Raw genomic sequence first — 22,390 nt, forward strand, 5'->3', positions numbered from 1 at the left:
ATCAGACTTGTGGAGGTCTACAATTTTCTTCTGAGGTCTTGGCTGATTTCTTTAGATTTTCCCATGATGTCAAGCAAAGAGGCACTGAGTTTGAAGGTAGGCCTTAAAATACATCCACAGGTACACCTCCAATTGACTCAGATTATGTCAATTAGCCTATCAGAAGCTTCTAAAGCCATGACATTTTCTGGAGTTTTCCAAGCAGTTTACAGGCACAGTCAACTGAGTGTGTGTAACTTCTGACCCACTGGAATTGTGATACAGTGAGTTATAAGTGGAATAATCTGTCTGTAAACAATTGTTGTGAAAATGACTTGTGTCATGCACAAAGGAGATGTCCTAACCGACTTGCCAAAACTATATTTTGTTAACAAGAAATTTGTGGAGTGGTTGAAAACCTAGTTTTAATGATTCCAACATAAGTGAATGTAAACTTCCGACTTCAACTGTAGATGAAAGGGACTTCATCACTCACTGGAGACCTGAAAAGACCTCAGAGAACTGTGCATGTCAGTGTGTGGTTAGACAGCCAAATCCTTAAAATAGACCATAGAAATACCAAGCTAGTTCTGGGACAGTTGAAGTTGCACCAAAGGTTTTTATGCTCCTTGGTCTATCTGTGGTTGTACTCTACACAAAACTTATTTTAATTTGCTAGGTAAAAGTGTAGGCATACTGTCTTTATAATAAAATCAATATGATAGCCTATATACAGTAGAAAATGTTTGGTCTTTATTACACAAACACACCCATCTACTCCTGGGTTGAACCTGGTGTTCTGTACCCCCAATTAACCCTTTTGTATTTTCCTTTTAACTTTGTAATGTAATTGTGGCATGAATCATTCATGCTGATATGAAAATAAAAATGCATTTATCATTTTTACATTCCTATTAGCATTTAAGCATTGCATTTTCGAACTGGCACTGATCACCCTCAATAATATTTTATTGATGTAACAGTGGATAAAGGATTGGTCACACACTATTGTAGGGGAATGTATAAATACAATCCAGTTTAAATACAGTATAGTAATAGAAAATCAACATTAGTAGAACTATAAGAAAATCAGTTCAGTCAGTTCAATTAATTGAAGTTTCCCCTACATGCTGATCAGTTTATGAGCTTTTATATAAACGGTTGGGATCTGGATTGGGCAATAATAAACTGATCCTGGATCTGTACCTACGGGAAACTATGCTCAAGTAGGTGGAGCTTGTACGAGTTCAGTTCGGGCTACAGAGTTGCGAGGAGCAAGGAAGAAAAACGAGGAATCCAGGAAAAGTACACCCAAGTTTATCATGGCTGCGACGGTGTGGACAGGCCGTACTCGGCAGGCTGTGACAACCCTAGGGACGATGACAAGAGCCAGTCACTCAGCTGTCAAGTCCCACTACGACGCGGTGATCATCGGAGGAGGTAGGGGGACAAGGGAGACGGGCAAAAGCTGCACCCGGCTGCATAGTGCATGACGCGGGCTTTCCGATTCTAGTGCGACGGTAACTTTTTTTCACGCCGCTTGTGCAATTTTATTGACACAAAGTTGCAGGAGGGCTATACTTGTTCAATGTTGCTGATCATTTGTACGTTTTGTTTAACGGCTTTCTTAACGGTACCCAAAACTTTATTTTATGAAAATGTAAGATAGGCAGGCTACAGTGACACAACACTGTTATAGGCTAATTTGGAGTCGTTGGCCTCCATCTATACATTGTTATTTTAATGCTTTGTTAAAACCAACCCAATTTTGGTTATTTTGTTACCCAGCGTTGGGTAAATATTGGACAGAACACACACTGGATTATTTTTACCCAGCTAGTTGAGTTGCGTGAATAACCCAAAATATTCACATATCTCCCTCACTAACTTTAAGCACCAGCTGTCAGAGCAGCTCACAGATCACTGCACCTGTACATAGCCCATCTGTAAATATCCCATCCAACTAACTCATCCCCATGCTGTTATTTATTTATTTGTTTTGCTCCTTTGCACCCCAGTATCTCTACTTGCACATTCATCTTCTGCATATCTATCAGTCCCGTGTTTAATTGCTGAATTGTAATTATTTCATCACTATGGCCTATTTATTGCCTTACCTCCTTTATCTTACCTCATTAGCACAGGCTGCATATATACGTTTTCTGTTGTTATTGACTATATGTTTGTTTATTTCATGTGTAACTCTGTGTTGTTGTTTTTGTCTCACTGCCAAAATTCAGTCAACCTTTTTTTTTTTTCAAACTTTCTCATATGTCAACTAAAAAATTTGGGCATCTTACCTAAAAAAAGTCTGTGAAAGTAATTACACACACACACACACAGGTACCTTCATAAAGTATTCATACCCCTTGACATATTCCACATTTAGTTGTGTTGCAGCCTGAATTCAAAATGGATTAAATATATATATTTTTTCTGACACCCATCTACACATCCTGTAATGACAAAGTGAAAACATATTTTTGCAAACTTATTTATTTAAAATTAAATACAGAAATATAGTATTTACATAAGTGTTCACACTGAGTCAATACTTTGTAGAAGCACATTTTGCAGCGATTACAGCTGTACGTCTATCTGGGTAAGTCTCTAAGAGTTTTCCACGCCTGGATTGTGCAACATTTCCCCATGATCTTTTTCAAAATTCTTCAAGATCTGTCAAATTGGTTGATGATAATTTCTAAACAACCATTTTCAGGTCTTGCCATAGATTTTCAAGTAGATTTAAGTCAAAACTAACTTGGTTACTCAGGAACATTCACTGTCTTCTTGGTAAGCAACTCCAATGTAGATTTAGCTTTGTGTTTTAAGTTATAGTCCTGCTGAAAGGTAAATTAATCTCCCAGTGTCTGGTGGACAGCAGACAATACAAGGTTTTCCTCTAGGACTTTGCCTGTGGTTCGCTCCATTTTTTTATCCTGAAAAACTCCCCAGTCCTTAATGATTACAAGCATACCCATAACATGATGCAGCCACCACTATGCTTTAAAATATAGATAGTGGTAGTCAGTAATGTTTTTATTGGATTTGGCCCAAACATAGCACTTTGTATTCGGGGCAAAAAGTGAATTGCTTTGCCAATATTTGTTTTTTGTTTGTTGCAATATTAGTTTAGTGCCTTGCTGCTAACTGGATGCATGTTTTGGAATATTTTATACTTTACAGGCTTTCTTTTCACTCTGTCAGTTAGGTTAGTATTGTGGAGTAACTACAATGTTGTTGATCCATCCTCAGATTTCTCCTATCAGAGCCATTCAACTCTGTAACTATTTTAAAGTCACCTGTATCATTGTAGTGACTGGATGTATTGATACAGCATCCAAAGTGTATGTAATAACTTCACAATGCTCAAAGGGATATTCAATGTCTGCTTTTTTACTTTGGTAACCATCTAGCAATAAGTGTCATTTGAGAGGCATTGCTCCCTGTTCTTTGTGGTTGAATCTGTGTTTGAAATTCACTGCTCTGCTGAGAGACCGTACAGATAATTGTATGTGTGGGTTACAGAGATGAGGTAGTCATAAAAAATGGTAATGGTACAGGACGGCAGGCAGGGTCAGGTCAGGCAGAGGTTGGTAATCCAGAGGTAGGGCAAAGGTACAGGACGGCAGGGTCAGGTGCAGGCAGAGTGGTCAGTCAGGCGGGCTCAGAGACAGGATGGGTGAGAAAAAGAGAGACTGAGGAAAAGCAGGAGCTGAAACAAAACGCTGGTAGGCTTGAACAAACAAGACGAACTGGCACAAACAGACCGAAAACACAGGTATAAAAGCACAGGGGATAATGGGGAAGATGGGCGACACATGGGGGGTATTGATGACCACAAAGACAGATGAAACAGATCAGTGTATGACACCTTTCAGCAGGACAATAACCTAAAATATATGGTCAAATATACATTGGAGTTGCTTACCAAGGCGGCATTGAATGTTCCTTTGTGGACTAGTCATAGTTTTGACTTATATCGTTTTCTGAAAATTGTCAACAACCTACTTGACAGAGCATCAGTGGCGACCTGTCATTCAGGGCCGGTGGGGCAGACAAGTATTTTATTGAGTGAATAAAGCCACATACAAACATGGTCTCTTTCTTAAGGCAGCTCCAAAATGCAGGTGTTTCAGCCTAGCTCAGTGATTTCTGTGTGGAGGGGTAGCCAGCGGAATATACAGAGCGTAGGCTTTGGTAATCATCTATAGTTGCGCTGAGATTGGCCCAGTGTTCTGTTGCTCATGGGGACACTATGTCACCGCATAATCTATTAGGAGAGCTAGGCAGTTCAAGCCCCCTTTGGTGCTGCCATAGATAGAACGTGATTTGCCATCAATCTACCGTAGCTTTGATTGGACTGATCATGTTACTTTCAAAATCTTAGCTCAGAAGCTAAACAAGCAGTCATCATCATGAATAATGTCGACAATCTACTGGCAAATCCCTTTCAAGCCTTGTCATATGAAGATAAATTATATATAAAAGGTATCGGTGCTCATTGGCCATTGGACATAAACATTACACAATAAGTCGGAAAAATCGCAAATTCAACAATGAGTGGTTTGGAGGGAATCAGTGGCTAACTGCAAGCGTTGCAAAGCAATCACTATTTGTCTTCCCCTGCCTGCTAGTCGATGGAGAGGGTGTGTGGTAGAGGTCGACCGATTAATCGGAATGGCCGATTAATTAGGGCCGATTTTTAATTGGGGCCGAACACATTCTTATTTTCGAATGACAGCCTAGGAACGGTGGGTTAACTGCCTCGTTCAGGGGCAGAACGACAGATTTTCACCTTGTCAGCTTGGGGGATCCAATCTTGCATACCTTACAGTTAACTAGTTTAATGCAATAACGACCTGCCTCTCTCTCGTTGCACTCCACAAGGAGAATGACTGCCTGTTACGCGAATGCAGTAAGCTAAAGTAAGTTGCTAGCTAGCATTAAACTTATCTTATAAAACACAATCAATCATAATCACTAGTTAACTACACATGGTTGATGATATTACTAGATATTATCTAGCGTGTCCTGCGTTGCATATAATCTGACTGAGCATACAAGTATCTAAGTATCTGACTGAGTGGTGGTAGGCAGAAGCAGGCACGTAAACATGAATTCAAACAGCACTTTCTTTGCGTTTTGCCAGCAGCTCTTCGTTGTGCGTCAAGCATTGCGCTGTTTATGACTTCAAGCCTATCAACTCCCGAGATGAGGCTGGTGTAACCGAAGTGAAATGGCTAGCTAGTTAGCGCCCTGATAGCGTTTCAAACGTCACTTGCTCTGAGCCTTCTAGTAGTTGTTCCCCTTGCTCTGCATGGGTAACGCTGCTTTGATGGTGGCTGTTGTCGTTGTGTTGCTGGTTCGAGCCCAGGCAGGAACGAGGAGAGGGACGGAAGCTATACTGTTACACTGGCAATACTAAAGTGCCTTTAGAACATCCAATAGTCAAAGGTTAATGAAATACAAATGGTATAGAGGGAAATAGTCCTATAATTCCTATAATAACTACAACCTAAAACCTTTTACCTGGGAATATTGAAGACTCATGTTAAAAGGAACCACCAGTTTCATATGTTCTCATGTTCTGAGCCAGGAACTGAAATATTAGCTTTCTTACATAGCACATATTGCACTTTTACTTTCTTCTCCAACACTTTGTTTTTTCATTATTTAAACCAAATTGAACATGGTTCATTATATACTAAATTGATAGGCTAAATTGATTTTATTGATGTATTATATTAAGTTAAAATAAGTGTTCATTCAGTATTGTTTTAATTGTCATTATTACAATTTTATTTTATTTTAAATAGGCTGATTAATCGGTATCGGCTTTTTTGATCCTCCAATAATCGTTATCGGTATTGGTGTTGAAAAATCATAATCGGTCGACCTCTAGTGTGTGTGGTCCAAGTCTGGGTTGAAGGATTTGAAACATCTGTCTGAAATGGTCTCTTTTTCAAGCTTAAAAGGACAAACATTCACTCACAACACCATGGGCCAGTAAAGGTAGAATAAATTGGCCATGCTGTCAATCCAGCATGACATCTGCCGTGTTTAAAACAACTGGAAACTCAGAACTGGGAAATCTCAGACTTTAGTGAGTTCAAGACAACTGGGAACTCGGAAAACAACTAGCTCCAACTGGGAAAATACATTTTGAGCTGTCATCCAGCTCGGAATTCCAAGCCGAGACCACGGGCCTCTTTCTAGAGCTCCGACCTGAAGATCACTGATGTCATGATCCGACCTTGTTTTTTTACGAGTTCCCCGTTCTCTTGAAGAATCTTTGATGCCACAAGAAGGGCAGCCGCACCACCTTCCTGTTCAAGTGAGCACAGCACAACAACTGCCAGTCCAAAAATGTCTTGTATGCTACTGTATAAATTAGCTATATGCTTTTCTTCACAAGGAGGTGATGTTATATAATGTTGTTGGGTCTGTAACCATGTTTGCCAGTGACAGTCTCTTTTCAATAAAAATAAAATGTTCAGTAATAGACCCGTGTATTTACAGTTGATATAGCGAGGGTGGTTTTGTTTGCACAATGCGCTGTCTGTGAGTCGGTATATTGTCTATAAAAGTGGATCCTTATGATTGTATTTTCCTAGGCCTAATAAAATACTTAAAATGGTATGTTAACCGCGTCTCTGTCTCTGTGTCCATCTTTGTCTGTAGTGACTTAAAGAAGAGTAAAGTTAAATTCATCAAGATGTTGAGGCCTTATCTGAAATAACGTCTATGTGAATTTCTGTCGGTGTCCATTTTGAAAGAGCTGACGGAATAGGCCTTATTCGTTGCAGCTTGTTTGCTTGCACTTGCTTACACTTAGAGCTACAGTAAGTGTTAATGATATAAAACAAACATTAAGAATTTACTGAATATCAATGTAATGTCTGTGTATGGTTCAAATGTTAACTCATGTTGGCGTTCGTTATTATTGAAGGACAAATCGGTTCTTATCGACTTACACAAATCCACCATGTGTCAGTAGAAACCACATTTGTTTAAGCAAGTCAGCTATGGTTTAAAAAGTCAGTAAATGAGGTTGAATAAACTGTTTCGTTGCTAGATGATACCCAGAAGTGTAGCTGTGGTAATGAGTCGCTCCATGGTGCTGAAGGAAAGCTCCGCTGTCAGACAGCTTAATGTAGGCCCTAACAGTTTGTGGGCACCGTTTGTCACCCTTATAGGGCAATTAATGTATTGTTTAGTGTTGTTGTTTTTTTTAGCTTTGCTGGCATGCATCTTAAACAAATGGTTGAGTTTGCCCCACCAAGATTTAGATGCTAAAATCGCCACTGCAGAGCATGAATAATAAATAAAAAAGTTCAAATATTGTACAATCCAGGTGTGTAAAGCTCTTAGTGATTTACCCAGAAAGACTCACAGCTGTAATTAAATCAAATCAAATTTCATTAGTCACATGCTGCCGAATACAACAGGTGTAGGTAGACCTTACAGTGAAATGCTTACTTACGAGCCCCTAACCAACAATGCAGTTAAAAAAAAACATGGATAAGAATACGAGAAAAGTAACAAGTAATTAAAGAGCAGCAGTAAAATAACAATAGCGAGACTATATAAAGTGGGGTACTGATACAGAGTCAATGTGCGGGCGTACCGGTTAGTTGAAGTAGTATGTACGTGTCGGTAGAGTTTATTAAAGTGACTATGCATAGATGACAAAGGTGATTATATCATTAACATGTATTGACTCAGGGGTGTGACATTTCTGTATTTAAGTTTCAATAAATTTGCAAAAATGTCTAAAAGCATGTTTTCACTTTGTCATTATAGGGTATTGTGTGTAGATAAGTGAGAGAAAAAATCTCTTTAATCAACTTTGAATTCAGGCTGTAACATAAAGTGTGGAATAAGTCCAGGGGTATGAATACTTTCTGAAAGCACTGTAAAGTAGAAACAAAAAGTATGATATACTGTATAGTCAAATGTACTACTATGATGATGATTATTATGTAATTCTGTTAGGTTCTAAATTCTGGTTCAATAATCTATACGGATACCAAAGAAAGCTCAGGCTAGAATTATTCACCTGACTGGGTTATGCAGCTGCAAGAACACATACAAAGTTACAAGCACATGTATTCATAACCTCCGACTAGGCCCCCTTTGATGTCTAGAATGAACAATCAGTCTTTATTGCTGGGCAGGTGTTCTTACTCCTCCACACCTTTCACAGATGTTCATATCAGTCTGAAGAGGCCTTGAGTTAGGTAGTACACATTCTTGCTGTCCACTATCAAAAGTAATGTGAGCATTACATTGTGAAAGGCAATTACTTTATACAGAAATGTATTACAATGTGAAACATGTATTTCTAGATGAAACAATGATTAAGTTTGGTGACAAAGTAACTATGATTTTGTGTGTTGCACTCAGTCAATTGAAAATGTGGTTAAGAGTTTTGAAACAACTGCCTTTTTGTTTTGAGTTGTGTAAATGTACCATATACTTGTGAAAATTTCACCAAAGCGATAAAAACTAATAGTAGATATTGAATATCACTTGACATTCAACATTTAAAAAAAATCCAATGGCAGGTTGTGAGCATGTTAAGAAGTATTTCAGTGTTAGTTTCATTATCCTTATACAGTACATACGTAGGACATTTAATAGTAGATAAGGGTATTGTAAAGCAGTTGGCTACAGTAAAAACAGAGCACAGTGTTGTATGCCATTTCTGCCAGATGCAACATCCCCTTTTCTACTTGACTTGTCAACTGATACAGTATCGCCTGTCTCTGTGTGATAAGAGACAGGCAATAATACCAGAGAAACCCGTGTTTGGAGGATATATTGGCATGGTGGTGTTAGGGCTGAGATGAAGTCCACTCATTACCTGAATTTCATTGATACACCGGCTTCTCCAAACACCGGCTTCTCCAAACATTTATTCATACTATTCCATCCTTCCACAATTAGGGCTGTTGCGGTGACTGTTTTACCGCCACACAGGCGGTCATGAGTCACGAAGGCAGTCAAATACCCATTGGTTCATTCTAAATGTTCCGTTACCATGCTGACAATGTTCTTATCCCTTGCTTTCTAGCTAGCCAACTTTAACAGAGTCATGCAAACAGTGCAGCCAAAATACCACCAAAGTAGCTGCATTTGTGTTGTTGTTTTTTCCCACAATGATACAGCCATAACAATGAGCCAATGATGCGCAATTTTGCACAATCACTTAAAACTGAAGATGGAAAGACAGCAAACTAGCTGAATTTAATTTAATTTGACCTGTTTTTCTATTGACATTTCTTTGTACACATCCATAAAAATGATGCTGATTCATGATTTTGACTGGCTGAGAAAAGTTGCCTGCCTGTCTCTCGTCCAAACTCCCGACAAGTTCATTACTATGAGAGAGCTAGAGATCGGATTTCAATATTGAAACAATGTTGCAGATGTCAGAGAGACAGAAATGTTTCTATAAATCTCCTCTGTTGAAAACCAAACGCCAGTCTAAAAGAAATGGGAGATAATGTCTATATGCTTTTTAGAGTGGAGATCAAGTTTATAAATTGCCTTGCTTTGCTGATGAGACCGTGGATTACGCAGTGAGATGGAACAGTGAATATGCATTTCAACGTCATAGCCCAGGTGGTGGTAACTTGTGGAATAACCTAACGTAGCAGGTTTAAAATAAACGCCTGAAACTCGATCCCCCTACATAACTGTCCTTGACGAGAAAAAAAACTGTTCAAATCAGATTTATTTATATAGCCCCTCTTACATCAGCTGATATCTCAAAGTGCTGTACATAAACCCAGCCTAAAACTCCAAACAGCAAGCAATGCAGGTGTAGAAGCACGGTGGCTAGGAAAAACTCCCTAGAAAGGCCAAAACCTAGGAAGAAACCTAGAAAGGAACCAGGCTATGTGGGGTGGCCAGTCCTCTTCTGGCTGTGCCGGGTGGAGATTATAACAGAACATGGCCAAGATGTTCAAATGTTCATAAATGACCAGCATGGTCAAATAATAGTAATCACAGTGGTTGTCGAGTGTGCAACAGGTCAGCACGGCCAGGTGGACTGGGAACAGCAAGGAGTCATCATGCCAGGCAGTCCTGAGGCATGGTCCTAGGGCTCAGGTCCTCCGAGAGAGAGAAAGAAAGAGAGAAAGAGAGAATTAGAGAGAGCATACTTAAATTCACACAGGACACCGGATAAGACAGGAGAAATACTCCAGATATAACAGACTAACCCTAGCCTCCCGACACATAAACTACTGCAGCATAAATACTGGAGGCGGAGACAGAGGTTCTCTTCTGCACTGTTCAACCAATCCAGTATATATGGCGTGTCGCCTTGTTAACGTCCAAAAGCGGAAGTCACAGGCTCTCTTTCCATTTCCCCTGAAAATTGTAACATCCGGTTGTTGGGGCATCGGCAGAGACTACTTGTGGAATAGACACTGGCTGGAATGGGGTTTTAACCAACCAATCAGCAACCAGTCTTTCCACTTTGGCCTATTGAAACACACTGGCTGATAGAGAATTATGATGTAGTATTTACAGCCACATCCATATATGATTTGGTTTTGCCTTACAACATAAATTGATGTCAGATCGATACATTCATGAGATACACATATAGAAATCTACAGTGTTCAGCAGTTATCAATCTACATACATTAACTAGTGTCGTGTCTTTACTATCATTAAATTGAAGACTTATAGTTTTTATCAAAGATTCTCTGTAATTAGTATGACGCGATCAACTGATTAATCATGTAACTGTAATTAACTAGGAAGTTGGGGCACCAAGGAAAAATATTCAGATTACAAAGTTATCATTTCCTAAAATAACTTTTCAGATATTTTAGCTGATCAATTAGTCTTCTAATTAATGAATTATTTACTTTACCTCACGTTAGTCTCATTCCAAACGTCGTAAATTGTTGGTTATCTGCACGAACCCAGTCTTCACTATGAGTCATCCATACATCAATTGTCTTAAATCATGTATTTATTACTAACTAAGTAATTCACAGAAATGCATAAACAAACAGTAAATATGGTTACAAGAAATGATAGGAGAATGTGTCCTAGTGGGCTAAACCTGCATGGCGGCTTGTTAGACATAAGGGGAAGTCGGGGTCGACTAAGAAGTAACTACAGAGTTGATAATTATAACAATTGAAATGCTAATCCTTTGCACATGAACGCTCACTCATTAGGGAACAATTGCAATCAATATATATATATATTTACGCTCAGTGTGTTGTCGGGATCTTGGTTGAAAAGTTTGTTTCTGTTGGAGAATTTTGTCCGTCTCTCTCTCTCTGTCTTGGTTAGAGGGGATAGTTCAGAGTGACATTCATTCAGTGGTTATAGAATGGCTGTTTGGGCGGTTGTCGTTCTTCGCATTCAATGATACCGAATTCCTAGCTGCAGACTAGTAATTAATATCAAAGACTTCTTCTTATTCTGTCGGTATCGATAGTCTAAGAGTTTAATCACGTGGTATGGTTAAAAGATTCAGCAATGGTCTACAACCTAATGGAGAAAAACATGGTCTGGTGATAATTTCCCAAAGTTGGGTTTTATTCGGAATTGCAGGCTGATCCAACTTTGATGTAATATCCTTAAAAACAAGTCAAATGAGGCTCAGTAGTGTGTGTGGCCTCCACATGCCTGTATGACCTCCCTACAATGCCTGTGCATGCTCCTGATGAGGTGGCGGATGGTCTCCTGAGGGATCTCCTCCCAGACCTGGACTAAAGCATCCGCCAACTCCTGGACATTCTGTGGTGCAACGTGGCGTTGGTGGATGGAGCGAGACATGATGTCCCAGATGTGCTCAATTGGATTCAGGTCTGGGGAACGGGCGGGCCAGTCCATAGCATCAATGCCTTCCTCTTGCAGGAACTGCTGACACACTCCAGCCACATGTGGTCTAGCATTGTCTTGCATTAGGAGGAACCCAGGGCCAACCGCACCAGCATATGGTCTCATAAGGGGTCTGAGGATCTCATCTCGGTACCTAATGGCAGTCAGGCTACCTCTGGCGAGCACATGGAGGGCTGTGCGGCCCCCCAAAGAAATGCCACCCCACACCATGACTGATCCACCGCCAAACCGGTCATGCTGGAGGATGTTGCAGGCAGCAGAACGTTTTCCACGGCGTCTCCAGACTCTGTCACGTCTGTCACATGTGCTCAGTGTGAACCTGCTTTCATCTGTGAAGAGCACAGGGCGCCAGTGGCGAATTTGCCAATCTTGGTGTTCTCTGGCGAATGCCAAACATCCTGCACAGTGTTGGGCTGTAAGCACAACCCCCACCTGTGGACGTCGGGCCCTCATACCACCCTCATGGAGTCTGTTTCTGACCGTTTGAGCAGACACATGCACATTTGTGGCCTGCTGGAGGTCATTTTGCAGGGCTCTGGCAGGGCTCCTCAAATCAAATCAAATTTTATTTGTCACATACACATGGTTAGCAGATGTTAATGCGAGTGTAGCGAAATGCTTGTGCTTCTAGTTCCGACAATGCAGTAATAACCAACAAGTAATCTAACTAACAATTCCAAAACTACTGTCTTATACACACAAGTGTAAGGGGATAAAGAATATGTACATAAAGATATATGAATGAGTGATGGTACAGAGCGGCATAGGCAAGATACAGTAGATGGTATCGAGTACAGTATATACATATGAGATATGTAAACAAAGTGGCATAGTTAAAGTGGCTAGTGATACATGTATTACATAAAGATGCAGTAGATGATATAGAGTACAGTATATACGTATACATATGAGATGAATAATGTAGGGTATGTAAACATTATATTAGGTAGTATTGTTTAAAGTGGCTAGTGATATATTTTACATCATTTCCCATCAATTCCCATTAGTAAAGTGGCTGGAGTTGAGTCAGTGTGTTGGCAGCAGCCACTCAATGTTAGTGGTGGCTGTTTAACAGTCTGATGGCCTTGAGATAGAAGCTGTTTTTCAGTCTCTCGGTCCCAGCTTTGATGCACCTGTACTGACCTCGCCTTCTGGATGATAGCGGGGTGAACAGGCAGTGGCTCGGGTGGTTGTTGTCCTTGATGATCTTTATGGCCTTCCTGTAACATCGGGTGGTGTAGGTGTCCTGGAGGGCAGGTAGTTTGCCCCCGGTGATGCGTTGTGCAGACCTCACTACCCTCTGGAGAGCCTTACGGTTGTGGGCGGAGCAGTTGCCGTACCAGGCGGTGATACAGCCCGACAGGATGCTCTCGATTGTGCATCTGTAGAAGTTTGTGAGTGCTTTTGGTGACAAGCCGAATTTCTGCAGCCTCCTGAGGTTGAAGAGGCGCTGCTGCACCTTCTTCACGATGCTGTCTGTGTGGGTGGACCAATTCAGTTTGTCTGTGATGTGTACGCCGAGGAACTTAAAACTTACTACCCTCTCCACTACTGTTCCATCGATGTGGATAGGGGGTGTTCCCTCTGCTGTTTCCTGAAGTCCACAATCATCTCCTTAGTTTTGTTGACGTTGAGTGTGAGGTTATTTTCCTGACACCACACTCCGAGGGCCCTCACCTCCTCCCTGTAGGCCGTCTCGTCGTTGTTGGTAATCAAGCCTACCACTGTTGTGTCGTCCGCAAACTTGATGATTGAGTTGGAGGCGTGCGTGGCCACGCAGTCGTGGGTGAACAGTGAGTACAGGAGAGGGCTCAGAACGCACCCTTGTGGGGCCCCAGTGTTGAGGATCAGCGGGGTGGAAATGTTGTTGCCTACCCTCACCACCTGGGGGCGGCCCGTCAGGAAGTCCAGTACCCAGTTGCACAGGGCGGGGTCGAGACCCAGGGTCTCGAGCTTGATGACGAGCTTGGAGGGCACTATGGTGTTAAATGCCGAGCTGTAGTCGATGAACAGCATTCTCACATAGGTATTCCTCTTGTCCAGATGGGTTCGGGCAGTGTGCAGTGTGGTTGAGATTGCATCGTCTGTGGACCTATTTGGGCGGTAAGCAAATTGGAGTGGGTCTAGGGTGTAGGTAGGGTAGGGTGGAGGTGAAATGGTCCTTGACTAGTCTCTCAAAGCACTTCATGATGACGGAAGTGAGTGCTACGGGGCGGTAGTCGTTTAGCTCAGTTACCTTAGCTTTCTTGGCCTCCTGCTCCTCTTTGCACAAAGGTGGAGGTAGTGGTCCTGCTGCTGGGTTGTTGCCCTCCTACGGCCTCCTCCACGTCTCCTGATGTACTGGCCTGTCTCCTGGTTGTGCCGCCATGCTCTGGACACTACGCTGACAGACACAGCAAACCTGTGCCATCCTGGATGAGCTGCACTACCTGAGCCACTTGTATGGGTTGTAGACTCTTTCTCATGCTACCACCAGAGTGAAAGCACCACCAGCATTCAAAAGTGACCAAAACATCAGCCAGGAAGCATAGGAACTGAGAAGTGGTCTGTGGTCACCACCTGCAGAACCACTCCTTTATTGTGGGTGTCTTGCTAATTCCCTATAATTTCCACCTGTTGTCTATTCCATTTGCACAACTGCATGTGAAATTTATTGTCAATCAGTGTTGCTTCCTAAATGGACAGTTTGATTTCACAGAAGTGTGATTGACTTGGAGTTACATTGTGTTGTTTAAGTGTTCCCTTTATTTTTTGGAGCAGTGTACCATGTGGCCATGTGGCACGGTCTTCTCAGGAATTTACAACCTCTCTCTGACCACAGCAGCCTAGTTGAAGGAGGCAAGGGGGAGGCAGGGAGAGGGGGATGGGGCTTGCTATACCCAAAGAGGGCAATGCCATGACCCACCCCCCCACCTGGTGGTTTGGATCTTGTTTGTCCTGCAAGTTGCAAATCAAGATAAAATCATGAACACATGATGTCATCTTTGCCCTCTGCCCCCTGGTGGTTGAACTTGGTAGGCTTCTCTGAAAGCGGAGCAGTCCACCACAAGGATGGCAGTTGATGCCCGGCTGGGGATCGCCACTGCGGTCCCTTCTAGTGATGTACATTGGTAGGTTCCCTGGAAGCTGCAAAGTACCCCAGGGAGGGCCAGGGGATGTCCTGGTTGGTGATCGCCGTTGACCCCCCCTCTCTGGTGGTTTACCTTGGTAGGCTCCCTGACAGCGGGGCATGCCGCCACAAGGATGGGCCGTGGATGTCCGGATTTGGGGTCGCCGTTCCGGACCCGGACCTGGTCGTTGTCCAGACTAGAAGATCTGGGCAGTAATTTAGGCAGATGTTAACAACGCACACACACTCATGAAATGTATATAATTACATTCATTCCCCAATGAGCGGCGTTGTGGCACTAAGTGATGGTTGTATGGGAACTTTGTTTATGGCTCTATCACTTCCTAAGTCTCAAAGGAACTGAACTGAAAAGGAATGAAAGCATAAACAAAAGATATATACAAAATATAGTTCTCACACAAAAATCATCTAATTGGACTGTTCTGGTAAAATGACTATCATGGCATTGTCTCTAATGCCATATCTAGGGTTTTCCTACTTGGTGTGTTGCTTAGGCACTATCCTAAGTTGATCAGTTTACGGCTGTAGGGCACTAGTTTTGGGCAGTCTACCGGGATGACCTATGGACTTCTGGGAAGAAAACTGGTGAGTGCTGTAGAGTCAAAGGCCTAGAAGTAAATGTTCAACTTTACTAAGGCTGGTATTTTGCTTGGACCCTTAAGTGATCCTCGCATAAACCCTAATGGGATGTTCCGTTGTGCATGTGCGTTTATGCTTACACAAGCGCGCCTGTCAAGGGAAGAAAACCAAGTATCCTGGCAGATTACAACTGGTTCAGAATGAGTCTGACGTAGTCAGGTCATTTTCAGGTCAATACCTGGAGGTTAGTCAGAATTGGTGTCAAGAGAGTCTGTAGTAGTTTTTACTACAAGTCATAGCTATGTTATCCACGGAGGAGCTAACCTCACGAAAGTACTCTTTAAGTATTGGACCAGTCGTACATGGTGTGATCGTGGTTCATGATTCTAATATTTTTCCTCCTGAATGGAGGATACTATTTATTTGTGACATGTGTGTTAATCATTGGAAGAGTGCACTGGAGATTCCCTTCCACATGTTGCACTCTGAGTGGCTCCTATGTCGCTATTGTCAAGGGTAATTTAATTGGTTAGGTCTCTAACCTTCTTACTGATTGTAGCTAGACTGACTGTCGCTGGTATTGGTACTGGTTCTCAAAGGGACCAGTTATCCTAGCGATTTATTCTAAAATATAATACTACCGGAGCACATGATTGGAGCATTTTACTAGTTGTATTGTAGTTGAACCTACACATGGCAAGGAATGATTATTGTTGCCATTTGGTTTGGAGGTGGACAAGTCCACTGGACTTCCTTTACGACCAGTGTGGTACACCTCAGTACTATCTTAGATGTGTTCTAAGATAATCCCCATCTAGGGGCATGTCTGCTCCTCACTGTTCTCATAGGGGAGTTTACAACTGGATTCGATTTATGCTCTGGCGGCCTCATATGTTGTCTGTATGCTCGACCCCCCCCCACGGCCTGGATGAGGCTCATCATGGGTCTGGGCTACTATTCCCCCCCTTTGTGTCTCGGGACCCCCCCACCAGCGGGTGGTGTTGGTGTCCGAGGCGCAAACGAAAAGGTCGGACCCTATGTACGAGTTGTCAGTGGCCGCGTTATGAGAATGGCTGTAACCTTTCAACCAAATCTCCTGGTGTTTGTGTTTCAAAACGCTCAGTGGCTGTCGAGGCATGTCAATCACCACCACGTCTGCGTGTGGCAACCTCTTCAGTACCTGCGAACTGAGACGAGGATATTGGTCTGTGATATCGCAAAGTGTTTCACCAGTGGGAGTCATCGGATCAGTTGCTGGACTGACGCCATTAGTATCATTGTAAGGGGTGACAGTCCCCACAAAGCGGAAGGTGTATCATCGGAAGCAGAGTATACTCTGCGCATCAATGTTTTTCTTGCTGAGACGGCCGCAATGCTTGCGGAAGTGTCCGAAGGGCAAGAGAAGTTCATCTCAACTACTGTATTGCACAACTGCAAGGAGGAGGGAAGTTGCGTATTCACAGAGACAGCTGGCTCGAAATCATGAAAAGAATGGTCAAGCAGGTTGGCTGATGGAATGTGTCGACATAATAATATTTCCTTGGATCGGATTCTGCCCCAAGAGGTTTCTAAACGTCTTTTTCCCAAGGGGTGCTTTCGACAGATACCCCTCGTGAATGACTGCGTTGCAGCTAGCGTTAGGGGGAGACAGTGTGGCCAGTGGAGAAGGCACTGTGGCCTGTGACCATACCTGGTTGGTTTTCCAATCCATCAATGGCAGTAACCGATCCATCAAGTCTGCTCCAAGTAGCAGGGTTACAGTTTCGAGGCTGGTAACATACACAGGGTGAACGAGCGATACGTCCTTGAAGTGTAGTTTCAGCATGACTCTCAATGTGAGATAGTGACGAGGTAGTCTGAGTGAACCCTCGAAGTGTAGGGTCGCATCGTTCCATTTTTAACCAACGTTTAGTTGGCTTCAAAGCCCTTTTGAGATCGTCAAACAATGTTTGAGAGATGAGTGATATTGTCGCACCCGAATCAATTAGCGCATGACAAGTTAAGCAGTCCTCCAGGACTGTTTCAAGATATGGCCGTTTAGATTTGTGGTTAGTGGACATATTCCCCACAAAGTGGAGTGGTCGTTCGCAACGACGTGATGTGCCATTGCTGTTCATGGTGGAAGCAGATTGACATTTCCGATTTTGAGTGGGCTTGGCTTTAACGAAGCGTTTGACCTTTTTCTTCGCAACTTTTGTATCAGAGTCTATAGACAAAGCCCGGGGGCTTGTTTCTTGATCAAGCGGGCCTTGGATAGTGTCTTGAATGAGAGCGGGAGAAATTTGAACTTTAACGTCCTTGAATTGGGTGTTAATTCCTGCGGACCTGGTGTCCGGTAATTCCTCGTCTAGTCCCTGTGACTTATCTTCTACTCTTTTCTCAAATTGTTCTCGCTTTAGTTCTTCCCGTAGTGGAACTTCTGGAGAACATTGATCTACGTTTTGATCGTCCGTCAACCCTTTGTTACCCTTGTGATCTGACACTTTTTGTGGGCTGGGTGCAGGAACGTAGTGAACAGGTCGATTTGTAGCGGTAGTCATGTTGATGGCGACGTACTTTACAGTTATTTTGACCGCAGAGGTTATTGGAATCATGGTTTCGTGGTAGAAACTGTTGTTGTGCGTCATCTCTCAACGCTCCTGATAATGCACCCTCTAACTGGGGTGAGTGCTCCTGGTCAAACTTCAAACCGAGTGGTCAGGGCTCTTAGCGTTGTGAACTTTTGATGCCTCAAAAGCTGTGCTTGCAAGCTCTCTGAGTTGTAAGATAGGCAAGCCAACGTGGGCGGCAGGGCCCAAGTAGGTAATGAAGGTAGGATACATGTTCGACAGGAACATTTGTTTAAAAGGTAACAGGTCTTCCAAGCCTGTTTCAGTGAGTAGGCCAAAGTAAACTGAACGAAGCCTACGATAGTAAGCTTGTGGGTGTTCTTTCTGAGCTTGTTTGACGGTGTTAGCCAGTGAGCTATCGTGTTTGCGAGTCGCAGAACCACTGAATTCTAATTTCAAAGCTTTGGCAAGTTTAGTGTAGTCAATTAGCACGTGTTGCTGTTGTAGACAAATGAACCTTGTCAAGTGTCTATTCGACGTTCGCTTCAACAGGTAAACCCTGTCAGAACACGTAGCATTCGGGTAGCCATCCAACGCGTCCTCTATGTCAGCTAGGAACGTCTCAATATCGTTTGGCTGACCTGGAACGGAGTCAAAGGAGGGGAAAATCTTGATGAGTTTGTCAATGTATTCCGCGCCAGGCGGGCGGAGAGGGTTGGCCTCATCCTGTGGAGAGATTGGGGCCGAAAGGCCAAGAGGAGAAGCCACGCCTTGTTGTTGTTGGCCAAGAGGCACAATATTACTCAGTGCCGAATGGCCAAGAGGAGAAGACTGCGGGACACATGAGGGAGGCAAGGTCTGAAACCTATCGTCTTTACTCCTGTGTGTACAGGGCTCCGGTTGCTTGGATTGGTAGTCACACTGTAGAGCGCGACCATTCTGGACTTCCTCCAGATGGTACCTAAGGGTGGTATTCTGCTGCATTGCAGAGTCCACTTGAGCTCTTAGAGTACTGATTTTGGACACGTGAGTGTCACACTTGCTCCTTTCGGTCTCAAACTTATCTGTCATGGTTTGCAGATAGAGGTCTTGAGTAGGAAGCGAGAGATTTAGTGATAAGATTTCCTCCGCTTGCTTAGAAATCAATATTTCCACCTTCATCACCTGAGTTCTCTCATCATTCATTTGGTCAGCGACAACAATGAATTCTGCTGATTTGTCCTCCAACTTTGTCATTGTATTCATTAACTGATCGTCTTTGGTCTGCAGCATTTGGAGTAGAACCGTGTTACTTTGAGTAACGTTCAACAAAACTCCATGCATTTTATCAAGTTGAGCGCTCCTGTTTGTAGATAACTCTTCAGATTTATCTAGTTTGGCGTGAACATCATCGTATTTAGTTTTGGCTAAATCGAGTTGTTCCTGTAGCATTTGAATTTGTTCCTGTAGAAGACGATTTTGTTGAAGAGCTTGTGCTTGTTCATCGTCATACGTTTTTACAATTACATTTAATTGTTCAGTTTTCAAGCGCAGTTCCATAGCTAGCATAATTGATCAATTTTCTGCATTTGTCATTGGTTTCCCGGTTCTCTCCACCTGTCCCTTTATGTCTACCATTACCTGCTCGTGCTTCAGCTGTGCACTGCGGTATTGGACAGATGCCAATCTCGGGTGGCAAGACATCAGGGCTAGACTGGAGAGAACCTTTACGAGGCCTGCGACCGATGGTTGATTTTGGAAAGCGTTGTTGTCTGCTTTTCCACTAATGGCATAATTAGGGTTGGTATCGCTGCTGAGGTCAGAGATCAATCCATTTGCGGGTGGAAGTTCACTAATTATCGGGCAAGTGGGGACTACCCCCTCTGATAGCTTGCACATTATTAGAACATTTTGAAAGAAAAAAAATGTTTTCCCTAATTTTCCAAAGTTTGGTTTTGGAATAGCTGCAAAGACGATTTTAATCTATTTATAGATGTTAATGAACCATCAGTACTGGACAGTACTGTGGAAGTTGGACGTGAATGAATTTGCAAAAGCAAATTGAATTAATCAATGATAATGATTAAATCATACCTGGATAGGCTATCTGGGAATTAAACTTTAAATTAACCTGGGAAGTTGGTTCAATTTAGAAAGGTATGTTCGAAAATTTTAATAAATAAATTGAATGAGACGATAATACCCAAGCAATTGGGTACAAATGTTAGGTACATTTACCACTGTGGTACACTTTCCCCTCAGGCCAAAGCCATATGGGATTCCTGCTGGAGGTGGGACTGATTGATTGTGCTTTGCAGAAGCATATTTTTCTGATTGATCAAATTTCATGAATAATCACACCTGAATAGGCTATCTGGGAATTAAACTTTAAATTCACCTGGGAAGTTGGTTCATCTAGGTTACTATTGCAAATTTTAAGGTGTCTCATTTAATTGGAAGAACCTAGAAAGGTATGTCCAACAATTTAAATAAATAAATTGAATGAGACCCATGCAATTGAGATTGCTGGATTATTTTAACGTGATCCACGTTTGGATTTCCAACACTTCTTTTAAGAGATGTACTTGCGATTCTTCACCACCAGTGATGGAGAATGCTGAAATCAAAGGGCGGGACTTGCGTCACGCAAGGTGGAGGAATTTAAACATTAAGTACAAGTACAATTACCACGATCCATTGTGAATCTACTGTCTGGTCTGTATTTCTTTTAAACCTGCTACGGAAGAGAGAAGAATGCGCGATCGTGAGGTGATATAGAGAGCAGCTGTTGCTTCAAACTGTATTTTCAGGTAGAGATACTTTATCTATGTTATTGATAGTTGGTATTCAGTAGTCATAAAAGTATGCCTTATTTTGAAGAACTACAACATTTTGTCAGACAGCAAAAGCAGCAGCTCTGTAGAGGTGAGATTACTTGGAATTAAATAATAAAGTAATTAAATAAAACAAATGTAATATACACAACAACTGAAATATCTTATTAAAGTAATGTGAATAAATGATGGTGAATAAGTGATAAGCAGTAATGGGCATCACTACCATCATGGGACTTTTATTGTTTTATTCTGTGTTGTTACAGCCTTCAACCCTCATAATGCAAAGTGCATTTAATGTTTAAATTATCAAAACTAAAATTGAAAAACCGTGATTATTTTTTAAATAATTGAACCGAAACTGACCAAATAAACACTAATCGCTCAGCACTAGTGGATGAGAAACAATGGACCGGAGCCAAATTATATTAATAGTTTCTGCAAATGTAGATTTTGTCAATATATTGTTGCTGGATTTACTATAGCAATTAGGGCACTAGTATCTTTATAAACGGATGTTTGACACTCATATCATTTTTCATTGTAGGACACAATGGACTGGTAGCGGTAAGTGGATATTTGCTTATCCAAATATATCCATCTCCATGAATGTGTGACATATCTAACTTAATTTATGTGTGTGTGTCTACATGCATTATGTTAATAGTTGTGAGTGTGTGTGTGTATTCACAGGCAGCCTATCTGCAGAAGGGTGGGCTGAAGACAGCAGTTCTGGAACGCAGACATGTTCTGGGAGGGGCGGCAGTGTCGGAGGAAATCATCCCAGGTGAGGTTCACTCTCTCTGGTGACAGACTCCTGCTACAGAGGGTCCCTCTGGAGATCATGGTAGTGCAGCAGGGTGTTCAGTAGAGTCAACACAGACACTAAAAGAGTAAAAAACCTGCTCTCACATAAAAAAAACGTGTGTTCTTATTGTAGAAGCTCCAGTTGTTTACTATGTAGTTCATGTGTTTCCTTTTCATGTCTGTATGTCTGTCTGCAGGTTTCCATTTCTCCCGGTGTTCCTATCTCCTCAGCCTGCTCAGACCACACATCTTCAGAGACCTGGAGCTCAAGGTGAACAACCAGCCATCATACTTGATACAGTGCCTTGCGAAAGTATTCGGCCCCCTTGAACTTTGCGACCTTTTGCCACATTTCAGGCTTCAAACATAAAGATATAAAACTGTATTTTTTTGTGAAGAATAAACAACAAGTGGGACACAATCATGAAGTGGAACGACATTTATTGGATATTTCAAACTTTTTTAACAAATCAAAAACTGAAAATTTGGGCGTGCAAAATTATTCAGCCCCCTTAAGTTAATACTTTGTAGCGCCACCTTTTGCTGCGATATTTTTTTCTCTGTCATTTAGGTGATTCTTGTGGAGTCACTACAATGTTGTTGATCCATCCCCAGTTTTCTCCCACCACAGCCATTGAACTCTGTAGCTGTTT

The 22,390-nt window shown here is 42.2% G+C and overlaps 1 protein-coding gene across 1 annotated transcript in view; it reads left to right on the top strand.

Annotated features, from left to right (window-relative positions):
• The first annotated feature begins 1,216 nt into the window (after window positions 1–1,216).
• pyroxd2 (pyridine nucleotide-disulphide oxidoreductase domain 2) overlaps window positions 1,217–22,390 on the top strand; it is a 36,570-nt gene continuing 15,396 nt past the window's right edge. The window contains exons 1-4 of the mRNA XM_024429850.2: window positions 1,217–1,419; window positions 21,478–21,497; window positions 21,624–21,717; window positions 21,935–22,008. Of these exons, the coding sequence (XP_024285618.1) occupies window positions 1,302–1,419; window positions 21,478–21,497; window positions 21,624–21,717; window positions 21,935–22,008 (306 nt within the window). The 5' untranslated portion in view covers window positions 1,217–1,301. The remainder of the gene's footprint in view (window positions 1,420–21,477; window positions 21,498–21,623; window positions 21,718–21,934; window positions 22,009–22,390) is intronic.

Source organism: Oncorhynchus tshawytscha, linkage group LG01 (assembly GCF_018296145.1).
Source record: "Oncorhynchus tshawytscha isolate Ot180627B linkage group LG01, Otsh_v2.0, whole genome shotgun sequence".
NCBI classification, from domain to species: Eukaryota; Metazoa; Chordata; class Actinopteri; order Salmoniformes; family Salmonidae; genus Oncorhynchus; species Oncorhynchus tshawytscha.